Genomic DNA, 21,678 nt, shown 5'->3' with positions numbered 1-21,678 from the left:
ACCATTGATCCTAAGCTGAGTTGAAGCATTATGGTATAGAATATCTATCATCACTCTGGGGATGCCCTTTTAATTTAATAAAATATAAGTTATTGACAAGAGTACACGGAAGACTCTCTAATGTGCCTCGACTTTTGGGAAAAATTCACGCCTGAACTTCTAGGTAGGAGAATCCCTGCATGCAGATCGCCTTCAAAGGCTCCTCTCGCAGTTAACGCGAGAGATCGTCTACATTATCGCCAGAGTCCTCTCTTTTCACCACCCCAGCGATGCCGCTTCGTTTGCTGTACAGTAATATCCTTAAAGTGGTGATCATTCAGTCTCTGCTTACTAAACCATTCGGCAGCGCTGGGGTAGTGCATAGAGCGAGATCTCGCAAAAATCCACAGAATTTCACACTTTCACCGCTAGTGTGTGCGAGGGATGTGCAATCCCACCCTGCATGCAAGGGTCCCACAATTCAGAAGTTCAGATCGGACCGTGTCTAGAAATTTGGACCCTTTCTGAGAACTTCAGGGAGATTCTGTGCACTTTCGTCAATAATTTGTAGTTAGAAAAATGACCAGTCTTGGGATGCTCACGTTTTCATTAAATAAAAAGGGCAGTCCCAGATTGGTGATATGTACCTTTTATGTAGATTGGGTCCCATCTCTATACCCTTGAGTACCCACTGCATGAAATCCCAGTTCACTCAACCAAGTCTTTTCGTCATCTACAGATAGCATGTGGTAGTTTGTTTTTTTACGGTATTGCCCTCTGCCTTGGGACAAAATTGCCATATATAAATTATTTGGATTCCTGCTCATGCTGTTTAGACAGCTGTCAATCACTGAGTAGGGCCGCCCACAGGACTCCTCAGCACAGAATGAGCAGAGATGTAAATCAATAATATATTGGACATACTACATATTTTCGTACAAAACTGTATATCAGCCTCCTGCTGTACAACTTGCTATCCAGAGATTGCACAGCATTTTCAAGCTGACAGGTTCCCTTTAAATGAATAATAATGAAGGACCTGTGTAAACCAAGGCATCAGCATCTCCGTCTTCCTATGAAACTGGTAGTGCTTCTCTGCTCTTACACCGTTGAGAGCTTGATGGAAAATGCTAGAAAATGTTATGAGTTGGATCGCTAAGTGCTGGGCATTTCTCTCCCAGCATATGTGTGAAAATGTCGCGTGTCGCTACACTTCCACTACCTATGTACATTTCTAAATGCACACACAGAATCCGTGTCCTCGTATAACCTTACTTTATGTTCTCTTGACACAAACACCCCTCTGAGCTCCACCTGTTCTTACTCCGGAAGTAAGATCTCCCCCCCCTCCATTTCTTGCATTTGCTTTGTAGCGTTAACCATTCATCGACCAACAGCACCCCTTATTGTTGTTGAGAACGTTGTCGCCAGCTCTCTTTAATGTAAGAAGATTTAAGATTTTGCTGTGTCCTTATTTTGTTCACCAAAGAGTGTTCATATGCCCCTACCGTGCAAGGCGTGGCGTGTGATTTCCACAGTGGGTGCTCGAGAGTTCCAACTCTGAAATAAAAGTCCACTGAGACTTGTCAGTAAAGACATTGTGAAAGAGAATAGCAAATAATACGGGATTTAAAGAGTTTTAGGCTGTGTTCACTTTGCATTTTTTTCGTGTTTTTACCAAATAAAGCGCTTAAAAGAAGCTTCCCATTCATTTTAATGAATTCCGCACTTTCTGTGCATATTGATATGTTTTTTTCCGCGAAAAAAAACCGCATCGTGGAAAAAAACGCAGCATGTTCATTAATTTCGTGGAAAATTCTGCATTTTTAGCTATTTTCTATGTGACTGGGACCGCTTCGGAAAAAAAAAGCATTAAAAACGTACAAAAGCGTACAAAAGCCGGCAGCGCTTTGGACGGAGCGGGCATGTGCTGCGTCCAAAGCGCTGCCGGTTTGTGCCCATGGAAACATAACAGTCGTTTTCGCCTTGGAAACTCAGATGTTTCTCTGGCATCTTAACCCCTTTCCCAACAGTTTTTTTTTCCTTGTTGCATTTTTGTTTTCACCCCCCCCCCCTTCTTCCCAAAGCAATTACGTTATTATTGTTCCATCGACATAGTCATATGCGGGCTTAATTTTTGAAGGGTACGTTTTTTTTTCGAATGACACCATCCATTTTATCATGTGATGTACTGGAAAGTGGGACCCCTCATAGAGTATAATGCCCTCCAAAATGTACTTCCACAGTATGTTGACCCCACGGCATCCTCCAACACAGTATGATGTTCCCGTAGATCCTGAAACACATTATAATGTTCTCACAGCCCCCAAACATAATTTAACGCCGCCCCCCCAAGCAGTTACACAGACCAATGGCCACCACACAGTATGATGCTCTCAATGCTCCCATACACAGTATGATGCCACCACAACTCCCCACACACAGAATGATCAGCTCTAAAGCCCCATACGCACAGTATGATGGCTGCTACAGCCCTTCTTGCAGAGTATGATGCCACTAAAGCCCCGCATACACAGTATGATGCTTCTATATAGTATAATATCCCCACACAGCCCCCATATACAAGATGATGGCTATCACAGCCCTCCATATCTAGTATGATTTCCACCAACACACACAATGTGATGTCTCCCACAGCCCCCATATAAATTTTGATGCCTCAAAGTACACAGTATGATGGCCACCCCACAGTATAATGCCCCACAATCCCTCAATAATAAGGCCTCAGTATGATGGCCTCCACAGACTCCCAACACAGTATGATGACCACACAGCATCCTATATACAGTATGATGGACCTCACAGCCCCCCCCACACAGTTTGATCCCCCCTAACACCCACTCAGTATGATAGCCTCACTGCCCCATGCTCACACACTATGGTGGTCACCACACAACTCCACATAGTATGATGCCCCCATTGCCCCTATAAACAGTATGATGGTCATCCAACCACCATACAGAGATTGATGGCTCCCACAGCCCTCCACACAAAATATGATGATGCCCACAGCCCATCACACTCTCTGATGCTGTAATGTTCCAAATACACAGAATGACTGCATCCATACAGTTTTATGTTCCACATCTCCCATACTCAGTATGGCTCTCACATACTGATTATCCCACAACGCCCCACAGTATTATGATCACCCTACCACTACTACAGTATGATGCTCCCACAACCCCCCTGAAACAATATGCCGCAGTATGATGGCATCCACAGACCTCCCAACACAAAAGAGCGCCCCACAGCATCCTATATACAGTATGATGGACCCCTCAGCCCCCATACATGGTATGATGGCCCCCAACCACCACGCAGTATAATGGCCTCACTGCCCTGCACACACTACGATGGTCACAGTATGAAGCAGAGATTGATGGCTCGCACAGCACTTCACACCTAATTTGATGTCATCCACAGTCCCTCACACTCCTTTTGATGCTTCAAAGTCCCAAATGCACAGAATGATGGCTCTCTTGCATTATGATGTCCCACAGCCCCCCACATTCAATATGATGGCTCTCACAGACCATCTTCACACAGTATGATTATTCCAAAACCCCCATAGTATGATGGACACCCCAGCTCTAAGATGATATGACGCTCCTACAAACCCCACACACTGTGTTGATGGTCGTCGAAGCCCCTCACACAGTAGGATGCTACCACAGTTACCACATTCAGTTCCCGCAAAGCATGATGCCACCACAGCCCCCACTTAGCATGATTGCCCCCACAAATCCCATACACAGTATCATGCTACCAAAGATAGCAGTGAAGTGAACGCATTGTAGCGCCCAACATCACGTATGTAGCTCCAGCCTTTTGCAGCTCACAAACTGGAAGCAGGTTAATGCCTGCCAGAGCGAGTGGTGGACCAGGAAGCCAATAGTTCTCTGCTCCACTACAGGTGTTAACAGTATTGGTATCCATAGGAAGGATGCTAGACCAGCCTATCTGGCATTTACAAAATGGTCAGTCTTGCTGTTTTTAAGCCCAAACCACAAGTGGCTCCAAAACATGGAAGAAGTAGAAATCTATCTATTACATTTTTTTCTAATCTGGCTTACAAATTCTCAAACCTCAAATTCCCTGGTAAGAGAACTGGATGCAGTTTTCATTTACCGAGGTCTAAAATTGTTACGGCATCTAATAATTATTGAAATTATTGAACTGCAATTTGTGATAATAGGTAAAACAAAAGCATACAGAACTTCAAAAATGCATTACAATACTAACGTTTTATAACAAAAAGAATATATTAGTTTTTGTGCAACTTTCTTCAAGGGACTTTCTTGTTTTAACATTTTATCATTCTTAGGCTAGCGAAGGTTGAAAGCAATGAACTGTGATGATACTCACCTTTTGTTGCTCCTGTGGCGGCGCTCCACAACTGATCCAGTTCCTTTTTATAGGCTGGGGCAGCGTCATGACTTTAGCGCACATCACTGCTGCAACCAATCACTGAGCTTAGTGGCTTGTGCCGTCTCCATTGGATGAGCTCATTGTTTAGCCGCAGCACAGTCGTGACGTCACTGATGCAGCCTCTGAACAGAGACAAGGCCAGTGGCAGATAGCCGCCAAATGGAGAATTAAAAGGTGAGTACAATCTCAATTTATTGTTTTTACCCTCTGCTGTCTGTTTTAACCTCCTTTGGATGATAAACGTTTTTTTTTTTTAGATTTTATCATTATAAGTGATTTGCTACCACTTGCAGTATGTTCTGTAAACTTGTATTTCTGCGTGCGCCGTATGGCTACAGACGGCGGTTCTTTAGTGAGAGTTTTGCTTTAGTATTTGTAAGCCAATATCAATAGAATACTTACACTAAGAAATATTATAATAGACGGATTTGCAAATCCTTTGTGTTTTGCACCCATTCCTAGTTTAGCACAACAAATGCTGAAGCAAAACACTTACCAAAATATTGGTTATTGAAAATGCCCTTTGGCCGGGTTATACCATGCTTTGCTACTCTTACTGTGGATAAAAAGTGTACTGCAATATGTTTTTGGCTTTATATTGACTACAATTGTAAAAATCCATAAAATCACCACAAAAATGAAAAGATAGAATCGCAAAAATGAATTGCAAGCCATTGCCTGCTCTCTTTGATTCAGGCTCTGTCCACACTGGCCCTGTGTCGCAGCCGGTCTACGAGAAGCCTACTAATAATAATTTTTACTTTACCCACACAGGATGAATTTCACCCATTTATTGAAGCCCTGCTCCCTCATGTACGAGCTTTTGCCTACACTTGGTTCAACCTTCAGGCACGAAAAAGAAAATATTTCAAGAAACATGAGAAAAAAATGACTAAAGAAGAAGAGCGGGGCGTAAAGGACGAACTTTTGAATGAGAAAGCTGAGGTTAAGCAGAAATGGGCATCCCGCCTTTTAGCAAAGCTTCGCAAAGATATTAGGCCGGAGTTTCGGGAGGACTTCGTGTTGTCTATTACTGGAAAGAAGGCCGCCGGTTGTGTCCTCTCTAACCCGGACCAGAAGGGCAAGATAAGGAGAATCGATTGCCTACGGCAGGCAGATAAGGTGTGGAGGTTGGATCTTGTCATGGTAATCCTTTTCAAAGGCATTCCATTGGAGAGCACGGATGGAGAGAGACTGATGAAGGCAGCGCACTGCTCAAACCCCCAACTATGTGTGCAGCCGCACCACATTAGTGTTTCTGTAAAAGAACTAGACCTGTACTTGGCTTACTTCATTCGGGAGAGAGGTGAGACAATATTTTTGTGTTCATTCAGCTTTTCAATGGGAAATTTCATGCTATAATGCCAACTTTATGCCCTAAAGTATGCCAGGTTATAAAGTATGAGTATTATCTCACATTGAATCTCTTGTTTTGTGAAATGAGTAGTTTTGGAACAGAAGAAAATAACTAAAGAAAATTTAGTTATAAATAATTTCCTAAATACCTTTAATTAGTATATCACGCTCATCTTGTCTAGGGAGGTAATCACTATAAAATTGTTCAGTAAGGAAGCTCGTCTCCCCTCTCTTCATACAGTGGGTACGGAAAGTATTCAGACCCCTTTACATTTTTCACTCTTTGTTTCATTGCAGCCATTTGGTAAATTCAAAAAAGTTCATTTTTTCTCATTAATGTACACTCTGCACCCCATCTTTACTGAAAAAAACAAATGTAGAAATTTTTGCAAATTTATTAAAAAAGAAAAACTGAAAATCACATGGCCATGAGTATTCAGACCTTTTGCTCAGTACTGAGTAGAAGCACCCTTTTGAGCTAGTACAGCCATGAGTCTTCTTGGGAATGATGCAACAAGTTTTTCACACCTGGATTTGGGGATCCTCTGCCGTTCTTCCTTGCAGATCCTCTCCAATTCTGTCAGGTTGGATGATGAACGTTGGTGGACAGCCATTTTCAGGTCTCTCCAGAGATGCTCAATTGGGTTTAGGTCAGGGCTCTGGCTGTGCCAGAGAATGGTCACAGAATTGTTCTGAAGCCACTCCTTTGTTATTTTAGCTGTGTGCTTAGGGTCATTGTCTTGTTGGAAGGTGAACCAAAGGTAAGAGGGTTTGGGAATATATGGGTGGGCGGTATATACTATTCAGACACGAGCTTTGGCATAATACATTTCAAATTTAGATTCATGTCCTGTTTCTTTTTAAAAAATGAAATAAAAGTTTTTAAAGACGTTTTGTAACAGTGGTTTGTAAAGTCAAAGGAGCTGTTTGGAGAAAGCTAGTTATCATCTGTCCACAGGATAGGCTATAACTTGAAGGGTGGGGGTCCGACTGCTGGGACCCATACTGATCAGCAGAACTCCATTAATTCTGCGGAGAAAGTTGAGTGCTGTGCTTGGCAGTTTTGCAGGGAATGTGTACAGACACTCCATTCTAATGGAGTGGAGGTTGGGCATCCAACCAATCAGTAAGTTATCACTGGACAACCGTTTAGTTTTTTTCAATTACTTATTTTGCTTGTCCATATATAACATTTTGGTAAGGGGCAGACATTCCTCTGCCCTGTCCAGCTCCAGGTGGAGGAATCTCACATAGCTAGTAATCCGGTCTTGACAGACCCTCGCCTTGTTTCCTTCTATTCGAGGCCATGCACCTTTTTAAGGAGAACATCACCTTTTCTTTGATTTGGAAAGCATCAGAGGGCTCCAGAAACATGGCGCTATCGCATCGATCATTCTCCCTCCACCACATTTCATCCCTCACAGTTGTTTCTATTCTCTTGGTCTTGCTTTATATCTCTTACATCAGCGTTATTCTCCCAGAGTCCCACTGACTCATGAAGGTTGAAACTCTAGGGACATTTGGCCTGGAAGATTGTGTCCCTTCTTTGGGGAGAATGTGTAATTGTGAGTGTGTTTCTCCTTCTGACGTTTCCGCTTTATCTGCCCTGTCTCACTCTTTGTCTCGTGTTTTCTCCCTCCCTAGAAGGTCACATGACACTTCTTCTCACTGCGGTTTCTTTGCAGAAGTCTTAACAAATTTTACTTATTTCAGTTTGTGGCTTGTGAGGAAAATATTGGGGGCTGGGAAGAAAGAACAGATCTCAAAATGAATAAATAAACTGAATGTTCTGAATGTGCTTAGCAGAGAGTTAGAGAAGATGGACGAGGAGCAGAGATGTTGTGTTAACATTGAGATCTCTGATGTCCTCTCCTCCACCCTCTGTTACCCCTTCTCTTACAGCGAATGCTCCTTCTCCTCCCTGTGCCCTGAGACACGCAGCAGATGGCACCAGGCTGCCTGGCAATGTGAGGGAGGGACTCATCTGTCACTTTATCTGTGCCAGGCTTTACAGATGTGTATTAACCCTTACATACAGTTGCCACCTGTTATCCCTTTTTATCCCTCTCTACTCCTCTAGTTTATCTGCCATTTTTTTTTCGTCATACTGCCGTTCGCTTTCAGGTCTTTGAAGAGAAAGATTGATCATTATATTCTTCTGTTGTAAAATTAATAATAATAAGTCACTGACCTTCTTTGTGAGAATTCTGCTTAAAGGGATTGTCCCATAAACAAAGTTAATTTTAATCAATAGATCTTGGAATAATAATTTCAAGAATTGGATGTGTTCCTGTGCTGAGATAATCTTATAAATGTGCCCCTTCTGTGTATTGTGTAATGGCCATGCCTGACCATACAGGAACATGGTCTGATCATTCCACAGCTCCTGGGCAGGGGAAGCAAAGAAGTATACAGACAGGACAGGAGGGGATCACAGGTAAAGCTTTAGCTTCTTGTTTTTAAACATGTTTTACCTCACAAAATGACAACAGCTATAATCCCCTGCTGTAATGTCTGCATGCTCTCTTTTGCGTCCTCCTCTGCCCAGGAAATGTAGTATTATCAGATCATGTTCCTGCATGGTGAGACACTGCCATTACACATTACATAGCATGGGCATATTTAGCAGCCCCAGCTATCTGCTTTCACTTTGCTGGTTATTGAAAAATTGGTTAACCCAATAATAAATAATGTGATGTCCCCCTATTTTTAATAACCAGCTAAGGCAATGCAGACAGCTGGGGGCTGATATTAATAGGTTGGGAAAGTCTATGGATATTGTCCCCTTTCCAGCCTAATAAGGCCAGCCAAAATGGTGCATCCATTGGATGCGCCAATTCTGGCGTTTAACCTCGTCTCTTTCCGATTGCCTTGGTGAGGTGGCAATCGGGGTAATAGTTGATGTCAGCTTTGTAATGTCAGCTGGCATCAAGCCCAGGGATTAGTAATAGAGAGGCGTCTATCAGACACCTTCATTACTAACCTCGTATTTAAAAGAAAAAAACAGAGGACAAAAAGTTTATTAGAATAAAGACTCTCCCACACATTCCCTGGTTTACCCATTTAATATTAAAAAATAATCTCATCAGTTCCATCATAATCCTTGATGTTCCCATGACGTCCATTAATTCTCTAGATTCTCTCACGGGGATGACAAAAGTAACGTCAGCGCCCATGAGACATGACCGTGAGTGAACTATGCAGCCTTGTTCTCGAGAACAAGGCTGCATAGATCATTAGCGGTAATTTCTCACAGGCGATGATGTTGCGTCGGCACCCACGATAAATTACCGCAAGCGACCTATACAGCTGCCACTGGTCCGCGATGATGTCTGGAAGCTAGTGGCTGCAGGGAGAATATAAATTCATTTTCTCTCTGTAGCTGCTGCTCCTGTATGGCAGCCAGGCAGGATTTTAACACTATTATCCATTTATATCGGCAGGTTAATAGTGTTTCTGGACATGAAGAGTTCCCTTTAAAATTAAAAACAACATGGTACAGCATATAAAATCCTTCATTTTTTTCATGCTCTTATTACTGTGTTCTGGCACATAAAGCCGTTATTTCCATTCATGTTACTGTTATGAGCATGGTATTTTTTACTTGAATTGAACTGACCCTGTGGCCTGTATTACATTTTTTTTTTCTGGTATTACCTGCATCTTTTACAACTGACAATGATTCTAGATATAGAGCTTGAATTCTTCTTCTGCCAGGAGCACTCACGCTAAATTCTTGTAAAAATTGAGGTTGTAGAAGTCTTCAAGAAAAATCCAGCATAATTGCAGAACTTTCATTATATATTACAGCATTGGTCCCCAACCTGTGGCTCGTGAGACTTCTTAAGCTTGTGAGTCCCTGCTGTGTGGCATTAGCATCGGGGATAGCATTCAGTTGAAAGTGTAGGGGTAGCCATGGAAAGTCTGTAGTGTAGCGGCACAGTGCCACTAATTCCCCTTAGGGCTTATTCACAAGCTGCATTTTTCTACTCATTTTAACAGTATCAGAAAAGTTAATTACATTTCTGAAATCTCATGCCCATGCTACATATTTTTTCCTTGCAAATTTGATTCAAATCATTTTATTCAAATCTGTTAAGTCAATTGTTTCAGGTTTTTGAAGCATTTTTTATCCATTCAAATGCATGATAATAAAATGCTGTAAAAACGCATCTGAAACGCTTTTATTTTGCACAACGTTATTCCTGCCAACACTCTAGTTTTGGTGCAGAATATTCGGCTGCAAATATTCAGCGTGTGCACATAGCCACTTGTTCCCATGGGATCTTCTTGAACATTGCATAGCCATTTACTGACTGCCTGCCTCCAATTGCATACTCTACTCGGCAGCATGCACCCACATGGCTCCCCATTGCTCTCCTAAACATACTTTACACATTCTTCCTTACTATCAGTATTTTAGTGGGAGGAAGGCAGGTTGTAAATATGGCCATTTTACATCATTATGGTTAAATGTTTACTTCCATCGGAATAACACCTCCCGATGGCGCATTCGTCTGGGCAGGAGTCTGTAGACCTTCACTGGCAGCGCTCACCTCCCAATGTGGAAGCCAGAATAATCCTTTAAACATTAATCTGATTTCATTGTACGTTCTGCACCATTTGGAAAGTTTTAAAGGGAACTTGTCACTAGGCCTTTCCAATATAAACTGCGGCCACCACCTTTAATACCTCTTTTACAGCAGTCTAGCAAGCTGTATATAAGTCCACAACCCCCTCTACATAGCCCAAAAAATACCTTTTAAATTCCCCATACGGTATGGACATCTCTGGTTTTGCTTGGTGCCTCCATTAACCCCCTAATCACCGTCCTCCTTCCCTGCTTCATGTGGGTGAAGCTTCCTACATCATCCACACGTCTCAACTCACCGCCATATCTGGAGGTTAGAGGCATCAGTGATGTCACATTTACAGGTGCCTGCCGGGACACTTACGCCATCGACAGGTGTAAAGCACTTGGCCTATTCTAATAATACCTGCTGATAACACACACATCCCATCAGGCATCTATTGGCATAATGTAGCACCACAATATGGAAGTGACAGAGCCAGAGTAACCCTTTAACGGCCAGTGACCTATACAGTATTCGTCATTGGTAGCATCCCTACAGTATGTGTGGAGAGCGCCCATAAGCTTTGTATTCTCTATACAGTGGAGGTTGGATGTTTTACACAGTCTGTACCTGGAGGCTGCTAGCGGGACCAGAGATACCTCCAATCCCGACAGCTTACCGCTGATATGCCAGGGTTATTTGTGACTGTGACAGCTGAAGAATTAGTCAGGGGGTAGCCCCTGACCTCTTGTTTCAGTTTTTTTGCTGTTTTCTACTGGAAGATTTCTGTGCATAAAATAAATATAAACCTCAAGATCGGAAAAGTTGGGACCATGGCACTTTAGGAGACAGCAGGTCCCCATGATCACAGGCATTTACAATGTGGGTTTGCCTTATCCTGTTGTTTATCGGTATTGGGACCTGCTATAGGTTAGACCTGTTTCACACGTCCTGATATTTCCGTTACTGGAAAAACCAGAAGAGGAGATATTATTGTCTGTGTGTGTAATTCTTGTGGCATACGTATGGCAACCGTGTGCCGCCCGTATGCTGCATCAGTACCACACATACCAGCGCCAGGGAACAGTGGCAGAGAAGCAGCGGTATAGTTAGTACTGTTCTCGGATGCTGAAGACCCTCTCATCATTCTCCCTTGCTCTGCCAGCAATCAGCATGGGAAGAGGAGAATGTTGAGAGTTATTTTCAACTGATAACAGTGAGAACAGGCGGTGGCTGATAGGACTACTACTCTGATCAGCCTACACCTGCTGATGCTAATAACAGTGAGAGCAGGCAGAGGCTGATGGGAGTATTCATCAATCGCCACCTGCGCTATAAATAAAGGAAAAATCCAGTGAGGGTTTCCATGTATTTTTGACAACCAATCAGGCAAAAATGACAGCTGCATGCTGCAACCCTCAGCTGTTAGCGTTAGCAAGGCTGGTTATCTAGAATAGAAGGGTTCCCATGCGTTTTTTTTAAAATTAAATGTCCCCCCATTTTTGACAATCAGTCTTGCTAAAGCAGACAGCTGGGGGCTGGTATTCTCAAGCTGGTAATGGGCCATGGATATTGACCCCCCATCCTTAAAATAGCAGCCCACAGCTGACCAAAAAAGGAACACCTATTAGATGCACAAATTCTGGTGCTTTGCCAAGCTCATTCCACTTTCCCTGTGGCGGTGGCAAGTGGGGTAATATTTGTGGGGTTGATATCACCTTTGTATTGTCCGGTGACATCAAGCCCACGGCGTAGTTTTTGAGAGGTGTCTATAAGACACCTATCCATTACTAATCCTATAGTTGTATTGTAAATAAACATGCAGCAAGTATAAAGTCCTTTATTTGACATAAAAACAAAAAACACTTTCAAGTGAGACGAATCGGGCAAAATGGCAGAATTGATGCATCTAATAGATGTACCCTTTTTGGGTGTCTACAGGCTGCTATTTTTAGGCTAGGGGGGCAATATCCATTGCTCCTTACCAGCCTGAGAATACCAGCCCCCAACTGTCTGCTTTAGCTTGGCTGGTTGTCAATATGAGGGGGACCCGATGCCGTTTATTAAAATTATTTTTTTAAATAATTTAAAAAAACAGCATGGGTACCCCTCCTTTCTTAACCATCCTTGCTGGAGCTGACAGCTGAGGATTGCAGCCCCCAGTTTTCAGTTTTGTCTGGCTGGTTGTCAAAAATACAGAGAAACACATGCCTTTTTTTAAATTTATTTATAGCACAGGCCTGCACTCACTGTTATTAGCGGCAGCAGGTGTAGGCTGATGGGAGTAGTAGTCCAATCAGTCACCGCCTGCTCTCATTGTTATCAGTTAAATATAACTCTCAACATTCCACCCTGCTCTTGCTAATCGCTGGCAGAGCAGGGGAGAATGATGAGAACGGTCTGCAGCTCCTGGCATTGGGGAACAGCGCTAACTGCAATGCTGCTTCCCAGGCACCCGGTATGTATTATACTGATGACACACGGATTTCATCCATGTGTCATCAGTGTACACGTGTGCTTGAAGTTTTGCAGCCTGTCCTGCTGTTAAAAAACGGACATGTCAGCGTATTTTGCCCAAGGACACAGGGTCAGTGAAAACACACTGACATGTGCACAGACCGATTCACTTGAATGGGTTTATGTGTGTAAGTGTCTCCGGCCTGTGGGAAAACAGTCACCACACGTATTGGAGACACTGACGTCTGAAAGAGCCCTAAGTCTGGCTTTTATTGTGTGATGTTTTAAGATGAATTATCCCTCGTGTCCTGAGCATTTATGGAGCTTTTGTTCTTCATTTAGAAATGTTTCCATACGATCCATTTCCCATGTTCATAGCGGCAAATGTGTTGAAAGTGTAGGCGCGTAAATCGTATGTAATTCCTTGCAGATTCTCTCTTTTTTTCTGTCCTTTTTGCTGTCTTTCTGGAATCCAGTATCAAAATATTTATGTTCCTGTTGGTTTTACTTCCTTGCTGACCTCAAGTCCCCTCTCTTCCTTTTCTGCCTCTCTTTTTAATGGATCTATAGGAGGCGCTTCCCAGTACAGAAAGATTAACCCCTTTACAGTCAGAAAAGTACAGCTAAGAAGCACACTTAAATATTATGATAGGGTAAATCCTTATTGTCCTCATTTATTATATAATCTTACTATTATATCTATGTGCTCTGCCAAGTAAAGAAGAAATGCACACTGTGGTAATGTACATGTGTAATAGTGTAAAAAATGCTGTATATGTAACGGCAACTAGGGTGGAGCCCATCTAATCAAGCTGTTGTCAAGCAGATTAAGGCTGTGTGCCCACGATGCGTTTTGTTAAGCGTTTCCGCAGCGTTTGAGCCGGATCAGACGCTGCAGAAACGCTTAAAAGATGCATCCAATTAATTAGCATGCGTTTTTGGCTTTTTGTGCCAATGCATGCGTTTTTAACCGCTCAGGAATCGCTTAGCGGCTAAAAACGCAGCATACTCATTAATTCCCGCATTGCTCAGCGTTTTTAGCCATCCTCAATGATCCCAGAAATCGCGTGTCAAAAACGCGTCAAATCGCGTCAAAAATCGCGCAAAAAACGCTCGGAAAAAGACGCGTGATTTCTGGGAAGGGGATCCTTTTCCTGAGCGTTTAAAAACGCTAGCGTGGGCACATAGCCTTAAGGGGATAGTGGGGGTCTGACCCTGAGACCCCCAAGTTTAGCATCATTGCTTGCTCAGTATTTTCTCAGACACACACCATTGTGTACTTCAGGTCAGTCATACTCGCATATGTAGGTCTATCAAAAAGGGGCAATGTCACCCAAATTTTGCTGACCAAAGGGGGGGTGAATATAATTATATATATATATAGAGAGAGAGCGAGAGAGAGATGGTAATAGAAATAGTGGAACAGCACACTTATAAAAATGCAATGTGGGTGCAAAAAAGCCTTCCATGCAAGATATGTAAATTTTGTAAGAGTACATAAAAGTAAAAAAGGTAGGCAGCACTCCAGTTGTTACCAAAATAGATTTCCTTTATTAGCTCATATGTGCGGATTTGTGGCAAAACCTGATGCCAGCATAGAGAATGAGAAACCTGAGTTCTCATGCACAGGTTGAGTCTTTGTGACGTGCAGATTTGGTGTAGAAAACAATCTGCAGCATGGCTTAAATGCCCGTTTTTGCTGCCAAGAAGTGCAGAAATAGTGCAGAAATGTTACTTAACAAAAGTTAAACAATTTATAACAGAACTGTATGGATGTTATTCTGCTGTTGTTCGCTATTGTCACGTACGATTGGAATAAACGGCAATGAGCAAAATAGTGTCGTGTAGTAGTAACGGTTTATGATGGCTCATTAACATTGTGCTGTCTGTTGTTAGATGGCTATAAAAAGATAGGGTCCTGTTTACTCCAAATCTTTTCTGATTTCTCGGGATTCCCGTTGTTAATGTCTTATCCGATGAATATGTTCCACACGTTGGTGTCACTGCCAGCAATGCAATGCTGTGCTTTGCAGCCCAGGGCCCAGGATTGGGGTGAAATGAGGGGAGGCGCTCCTATCAGCTCTGAATGTTAATCAGGCTGTGATTGTCAGCCCAGACCGGAGCCAGTCGATGAGTATTGATCAGCCTGTGAAAAGCCTCCTGCATGTTGTTAAGAAGGGGATGGAATGGAGCTTCGTGAAGCAAAACTCCTGCATAGTTTAACTCTGTATGTGCAACGAGAGTTTTGATCATTGTGACAAATACCTTAAAGAGAATCTATCACCAGGTTTCTGACACATAACCTGAGAGCAGTATAATGAAGGGTCCGGGACCCTTATTCCATAGTCTTTTAGTATACTTTTTATAAAATCATTGTTTTATTAGCTGGTGATTATCACTAGAGGACCAGTAAACCTGCTGCCTGGTAGTCCATCCACACCCCCAGCACTGATGACAGCTTTCTAGGTATACTGTGCATAGGCAGAAAGCTGCCAATCAGTAATGTGGGTGGGGTTATACAGAACTCCGCATTCAGACAACTGATAGATCTGCAGCAGAGAAAACCACTGCAATACCCAGTAAAGTGAGTAATACATTGAGTGCAGCATGTTATAGGGACAGAGACCGTGATTCCAGCAGATTGAGTAGCCAAAACATGGTGATAGATTCCCTTGAGGGTATGTGCACACGTCTTCCCAGAAAATGCGCATTTTTTCTGCACGTTTTTTATGTGTTTTTTTTCTGCGCTTCCCCAGTCTCATAGAATATAGATAGAAATGCGGATTTTTCTGCAAAATTAATGGGCATGCTGCGTTTTTACCGTGATGCGTTTTTTTTGCGGAAAAAAGCGCATCAATGTGCACAAAAAGTGCGGAATTCATTCAAATGAATGGGATGCTTTGTGTAAGCGTTTTTTAAGCGTTTTTGCCAGTAAAAACGCTTAAACAACGCGAAAAAAACGCTTACGTGTGCACACAGCCTCAAAGGGAAACCCGTCAGTCGATTCACGCTGACCAAGCTACGGGCAGCATGAATCAGAGCCTGGCTGCACACTTGCAGTCAGGTATGAATTTTCTCTGAATTGCCATTCCAAAGAAAGAATAGTTTAAGCATCTGATCAGGAACCGTAGGCAGATACTAGAGTAGTGCTAAAATATGAATGTAAAAGATATCTAGCATTATACAACCTTTTACAATTCTATAGCTTAATAAGGGTCTGTCACATTCCTGATATGTCTTGTTTTTCAGTGACTGCTTGTATTACCGATGAAATAATTCTGGAGCATCTTTTCGTAGAACTTGGTGTAATGCTGTTCCTCCGTTAATCCCCTTAATAATTTATGTAACAACTGGGTGTTATCATTTCCCCCTCAAAGGAATGTGTCCTTACACAATCTCAATCTGTCAGCACTGATTTAACAGTGTCAGCCTGTGAAGGTACAGTACATTCGTCTCCCAATTAGTAATACCCATTTGTCAATTTATTCATAAATTACCGTATTTTTCCGATTGAAAGACGTTCCGAATTATAAGACGCAACCCAAATTTTGAGGAGAGAAATAGTATTTTTTTTTTTTTTTAATAAAATGGTGGTGCTTCTTATAACCCATGCGTGGGTGAAGCAGGGTCCCAGGGTCGCTGCTGGAGGAGGCAGGAGTGGGGTGATGCTGCAGGCCGCAGGCTGGGGTGATGGGGCGTCCGATATGCAATGCACCGCGGCAGATGTCCGGTGCTGTAGGGGTGTCTGGCGTTCCTGCGGGTGTGTCCAGCGGTGCTGTGGGGGTCTCTGGAGCGGCTGTGGGGGTCTCCAGTGCTGCGGGGGACTCTGCCGACATTTTGTGAAAGGTCAGAGCCCCGCGGTGGACTCCGGGAAAATGGCCACTGAAATCTCATCTCCCGAGATCATGATGCCAAGATCTCCATCTGTGCATGCGACGCCCCCTGGCGGCCATTTTCCCGGAGTCCACCGCAAAGGAAACCACGAAACTGCGGGGGCTCTGGCCTTTCACAAATTGTCAGCAGAGCCCCCCTGCAGCACCGTAGACCCCAGCAGCACCACCGAGCAATCCCTCATCCTAGCCTGGTATATACACATTATCAGACGCGCCCGAATTTCCTCCTCAAATTTGGGGGGGAAAAGTGCGTCTTATAATCCGTAAAATATGGTACTTGGAGGAATGTTAGAGGACTAGCAGAAGTGCCTCCATACAAAAAGAGTAAAAAAAAATCACATAGCTCCAGTGTCACATAGCCTTTTACAGCAAATTTCTATTTCTTTTGATCGAAAACTATCTGCGTCTGTTCATTCAAGACCTGGAAGTCTTTGTACAATTTGATAAGTGATGAGGATGAGTCTGGTCTCCTATCTCAAATGCAAGATTTCTTGCCTACATCAGGATTGTTGCCTATAGGCTCTTCCCTCTTGTCGGTCATTGACGTGTGAGCCATATTATTGTCCTTCCTCTTCTACTTATTATTATTTGCAGCATGGCATCTATGGATCACTTTTTCATCCACACAGTGCACAGGATTCATTTTTCATCCATTTTTGGTCTGTGCATCATTATTTTTTAATACGTTAAAAAAAACTTCTGAATGAGGTTTCCTCAGGTTCTTTTAGCAACCAACCAGTCAAAAACCGATACCATTAGGCTATGTGCACACGTAGCAGAACTCTCACGGAAGTTACCGCGAGAATTCCGGAATTCCATTCCGCGGGAAAATCGTATTTTAAATTCCCGCGATTTTCCCGCGGAAAAACTAGCAATTTGTAATTAACTTGCAGAATGCTAGCATTTTCCAAGCGATCTGTAGCATCGCTTGGAGAACTGATTGACAGGTTGGCCACACTCGTCAAACACAGTGTTTGATGAGTGTGACCAACTTTTTACTATTGAGGCTGCCTATGCGGCATCAATAGTAAAAGATATAATGTTAAATATAATTAAAAAAATAAAAAATGGTGTTATATTCACCTTCCAGCGTCCCGCACAGCCTTCCAGGGCCTCAGTGATGCTTCCGTTCCCAGTAATGCCTTGCGAGACCTTTGATGACGTCGCGGTCTCGCGATAATGTAGCGTCTTCAAAGGTCTCGCAAGGCATTACTGGGAACAGAAGCATCGCTGAGGCCCGGGAAGGCTGCGCGGGACGCCGGAAGGTGAATATAACACCATTTTTTATTCTATTTTTTACAGGGATATGGTAACCAGAGCCCGGAGGACAGTCTCCTCTCCTCCGGACCGTGGGTGCCATCCGCAAATGTTCTGCTTACTTTTCGCATGGTGGGCACAGCCACATGCGGGAAGTAAGCGGAACAATGCAATTCTATAGGTGCGGGATCGCCGCGATTCCGCAAAATAATGAGCATGCTGCATATTTTTCTGCGATGCGATTCCGCCGCGGGAAAATCCGCAGCATTAGCACAGCATTGCGGAATCCCATAGAATTGCATGGGATGCTGTTTTTTTGCGTTTTTGCGGCAAAATTGTGCGTTAAAAAACGCCATGAAAATGCAAAAAGAAACGCAACGTGTGAATGCAGCCTTAGTGTGCTGTCCGATTTTTATTTTTCAGCTGATCCATTCAATTGTCCGTAGGTTTGAGTAGGATACAGTATGTTCCGTTTTTCTTTATACGGGACATCTATCATGTGGTGTGTCAGTGAAAAAATCTGATGTCACAAGTACTAGTGCTAAAAATGTCAAACCACTTGAGTGGTTTAGTACTATACTATTGTATCGGTATAAGGGCTCATTCAGACAGAAGGGTTTTTTCACATTCGAGATAAACAGTGTGTTAATTAGCATTTCACCCGGGTTTCAGCAATGTCGTTAAAGTTTGATTCGAGTTTCATCATTATTTCTCCGATGAGGGACAAAAGATAAAAGTGCTTGACCTTCTCCTATCTAGAAGTCCATGAAAAACGGACACCCCTCAGATGCCACCAAGTTGAAGTTAGTAAACCTTCATTCAGTACGTGCTTCGTAGTCCGTACTTGGACTTTATTCCAGATGTCTGAATTCGGCCTAAAGCTAGGTTTAATTGAGCAATGAACTTTGCAGACCAGTCACATCCGCAAATTGTTCTCGACATAGGTCTCATGTGCAGCACCTTGCTTAGTGGACAGGTGTAGGAGCTACCTACTATTTACATGCACTAGTTTGGGCTTTATATTCGATCAGACTAACACATGATTCGATTTCCATGTCGACTTGAGTTTCATGTGGAAATTAACACATGTTTACTGCATGTGCTTACACACCAAAACAAACGTGATTACGTCGACATAAGACATCCATTGCCAAATAAATGTAGATGTCAATGATTACAAACTTCAGATATATTGCCTGTCTTTCGCACGATATTTATTTCGTGTTCTAGTCAACCTTTTGGGCCTCGGTTGACATTGGCTGTTCTGAAAAGAGGAGGTCCGTCTGGAAGGGGGTGTGGCCTAAAATGCAAAACACTTTGCCAGAAACTAACAAGTGGTGTAAACTTAGACCAGACAGACTTAAAATGAGGCAAGTGTATCAAACAGTAGGAACCACTAAAATAGAAATAGTGGATTTTAAGACCATTTAGTGTAATTTTGCACTGTTTGAAAAATAGTCAGTGCAGTTAATTACAATTATAAAAGATATGTCATTGATTTCTATAGCGTTACCACATTTTTGTATGTAGCTATAGTCATGTTATACATCTAATGTACATGGTGGCCTTCACACTAGATAAGAAGATACAGCAGAAAGCTTCTGTGCAAAGAAGGCTTGGTGACTAATTTATATAGTAAAAGAAAAGTGAAGGACAATGGTTAAAGAAAAATCTACATAGAGAACTGATATTCTTAACTACGAACGAACGTGCACTCTGTCAAGCATCATTTTTGAGCCAGTGCCCCTACTGGTGGCGGACAATCGGATATGGTAGACTGCATCTGAGTGTCCACCCCCACTTGGTGTATACTCCCAAAAATGATGCATGGCATAGTGCACATTCGCTCTGTTGGCACCATTAGCTGCTTAATATTTGGTTGCACACCCTTTGGAATAAATAATAATTGCAATCAATGGCTTCCTATAACCATCAACAAGCTTCTTCCACCTTTCAACTGGAATTTTGCACCACTCATCTTTTGAAAACTGCTCCAGGTCTCATATTTGAAGGGTGCCTTCTCCCTACAGAAACTTTAAGATCTCTCTACAGGGGTTCAATGGGATTTAGATCCTGACTCATTGCTGGCCTCTTCAGAGCTCTCCAGTGCTTTGTTTCCATCTACGGTATTTCTGGATGCTTCTTGTAGTATGTTTGGGGTTATTGTCCTATTGGAAAACCCATGACTTAGGACACAAATCTAGCTTTCTGAAGCTGGGCATTATATTGCGACCCAAAATCTTTTGGTAATCTGCACATTTCATGATACCTCGCACACAGTCAAGACACTCGGTGTCAGAGACAGCAAAACAACCCCAAAACATCTTTGATCCTCGCCATATTTGACTGTAGCTACTATGTTCTTTTCTTTGTAGGCCTCATTCCATTTTCGGTAAACAGTAGGATTATGTGCTTTACCAAAAAAACCTCTACCTTGGTGTCATCTGTCCACAAGACACTTTCTCAGAAGGATTTTGGCTAAGGCCTCTTTCACACTTCAGTTTTTTGCATCAGTTCAAATCCGCCAAAAAGTCAGACAAGCGGATCCGTTGTCAACTGATGTGAACGGATGGCACAGGATCCGTTTTCAGACGGATCCTGAAAATGAGGAAATTTAAAGGAATCGCTGGCTGGGAAGGAGAGAGAGAGAGAAGAGAGAAAGAGAGAGAGAAAGAGAGAGAGAGAGAGAGAATTTTTTTTTGTCCGGCAACCAGAAAGAATTTCGGGTTAAATGAGTGTCTGGAGGATCCGCCAGAAAAAAAAACGTTGCAAGCTCCGTTTTGAAATCTTTGAGGATGTGACGGACAGCAACTTTTGGCGGATCCTCAAAAAAAACGGATGCAACGGACGGCAATCCGTCACAATCCGCCATTAATGAAAGTCAATGGAGAAAAAAAACGGATCCTCAAAAGAAAATTGAGGATCCGTTTTTTTCAAAACCTGGCGGATTGTGACTGATTGTAAAAAACTGAAGTGTGAAAGAGGCCTTACTCATGTACTTTTTGCCAAACTGCTGTCTAGCCTTTTTCTGTCTGTGTCAGCGATGGAATCCTCCTGGGTCTCCTGCCATAGCATTTCATTCAAGTTACAATGGATAGTTCACACTGACACTGATGCACCCTGAGCCTGCAGGACGACATGATTTTCTTTGGAACCTGATTGGAGCTGCTTATCCACCATCCAGACTATCCGGCTTTTCAGCCTTTCATCAGTTTTTCTCTTCCATTCACATCCAGGGAGATTAGCTACAGTGCCATGGGTTGTAAACTTCTTGATTATGTTGAGCACCATGGACAAAGGAACATCAAGATCTCTGGAGATTAACATGTAATCTTGTGATTGTTGATATTTTTCAACAATTTGGGCTTTCAAGTACTCAGACAGTTTTCTTCTTCTCCTGTTCTCCGTGGTTAGTATACACACAGCTACACAATGCAAAAATTGAGTCAACTTCTCCCCTTTTTATCTGGTTTCAGGTGTGATTTTTATATTGCCCACACCTGTTACTTGCCACAGGTGAGTTTAAACGAGTATCACATGCTTGAAAGAAAGTTATTTTGACACAATTTTAGGAAAGGTGCCACAAATGTTGGCTTGCCCACTTTGGGGGTTTTGTGTGAAATTATGTCCAATTTGTTTTTTTTCTCTGTTGTTCCAATATATGCAAAGGAAATAAACTTGTGTATAACAAGACATGTGTTATAACATGT

The 21,678-nt window shown here is 42.7% G+C and overlaps 1 protein-coding gene across 3 annotated transcripts in view; it reads left to right on the top strand.

The window, feature by feature from the left end:
* Positions 1-21,678, top strand: part of NFIC (nuclear factor I C) — a 170,184-nt gene that overhangs the window by 20,766 nt on the left and 127,740 nt on the right. For all 3 annotated transcript variants that reach the window (XM_073543941.1, XM_073543951.1, XM_073543934.1), the window contains exon 2: positions 5,206-5,737. In XM_073543941.1, coding sequence (XP_073400042.1) covers positions 5,206-5,737 — 532 coding nt within the window. The remainder of the gene's footprint in view (positions 1-5,205; positions 5,738-21,678) is intronic.

This window comes from Dendrobates tinctorius, unplaced genomic scaffold, assembly GCF_039654945.1.
Source record: "Dendrobates tinctorius isolate UK_male_01 unplaced genomic scaffold, ASM3965494v1 ptg000011l, whole genome shotgun sequence".
In the NCBI taxonomy this organism is placed as follows: Eukaryota; Metazoa; Chordata; class Amphibia; order Anura; family Dendrobatidae; genus Dendrobates; species Dendrobates tinctorius.
The sequence above is the reverse complement of the archived record's forward strand: the minus strand, read 5'-3'. Positions and strand labels throughout refer to the sequence as shown.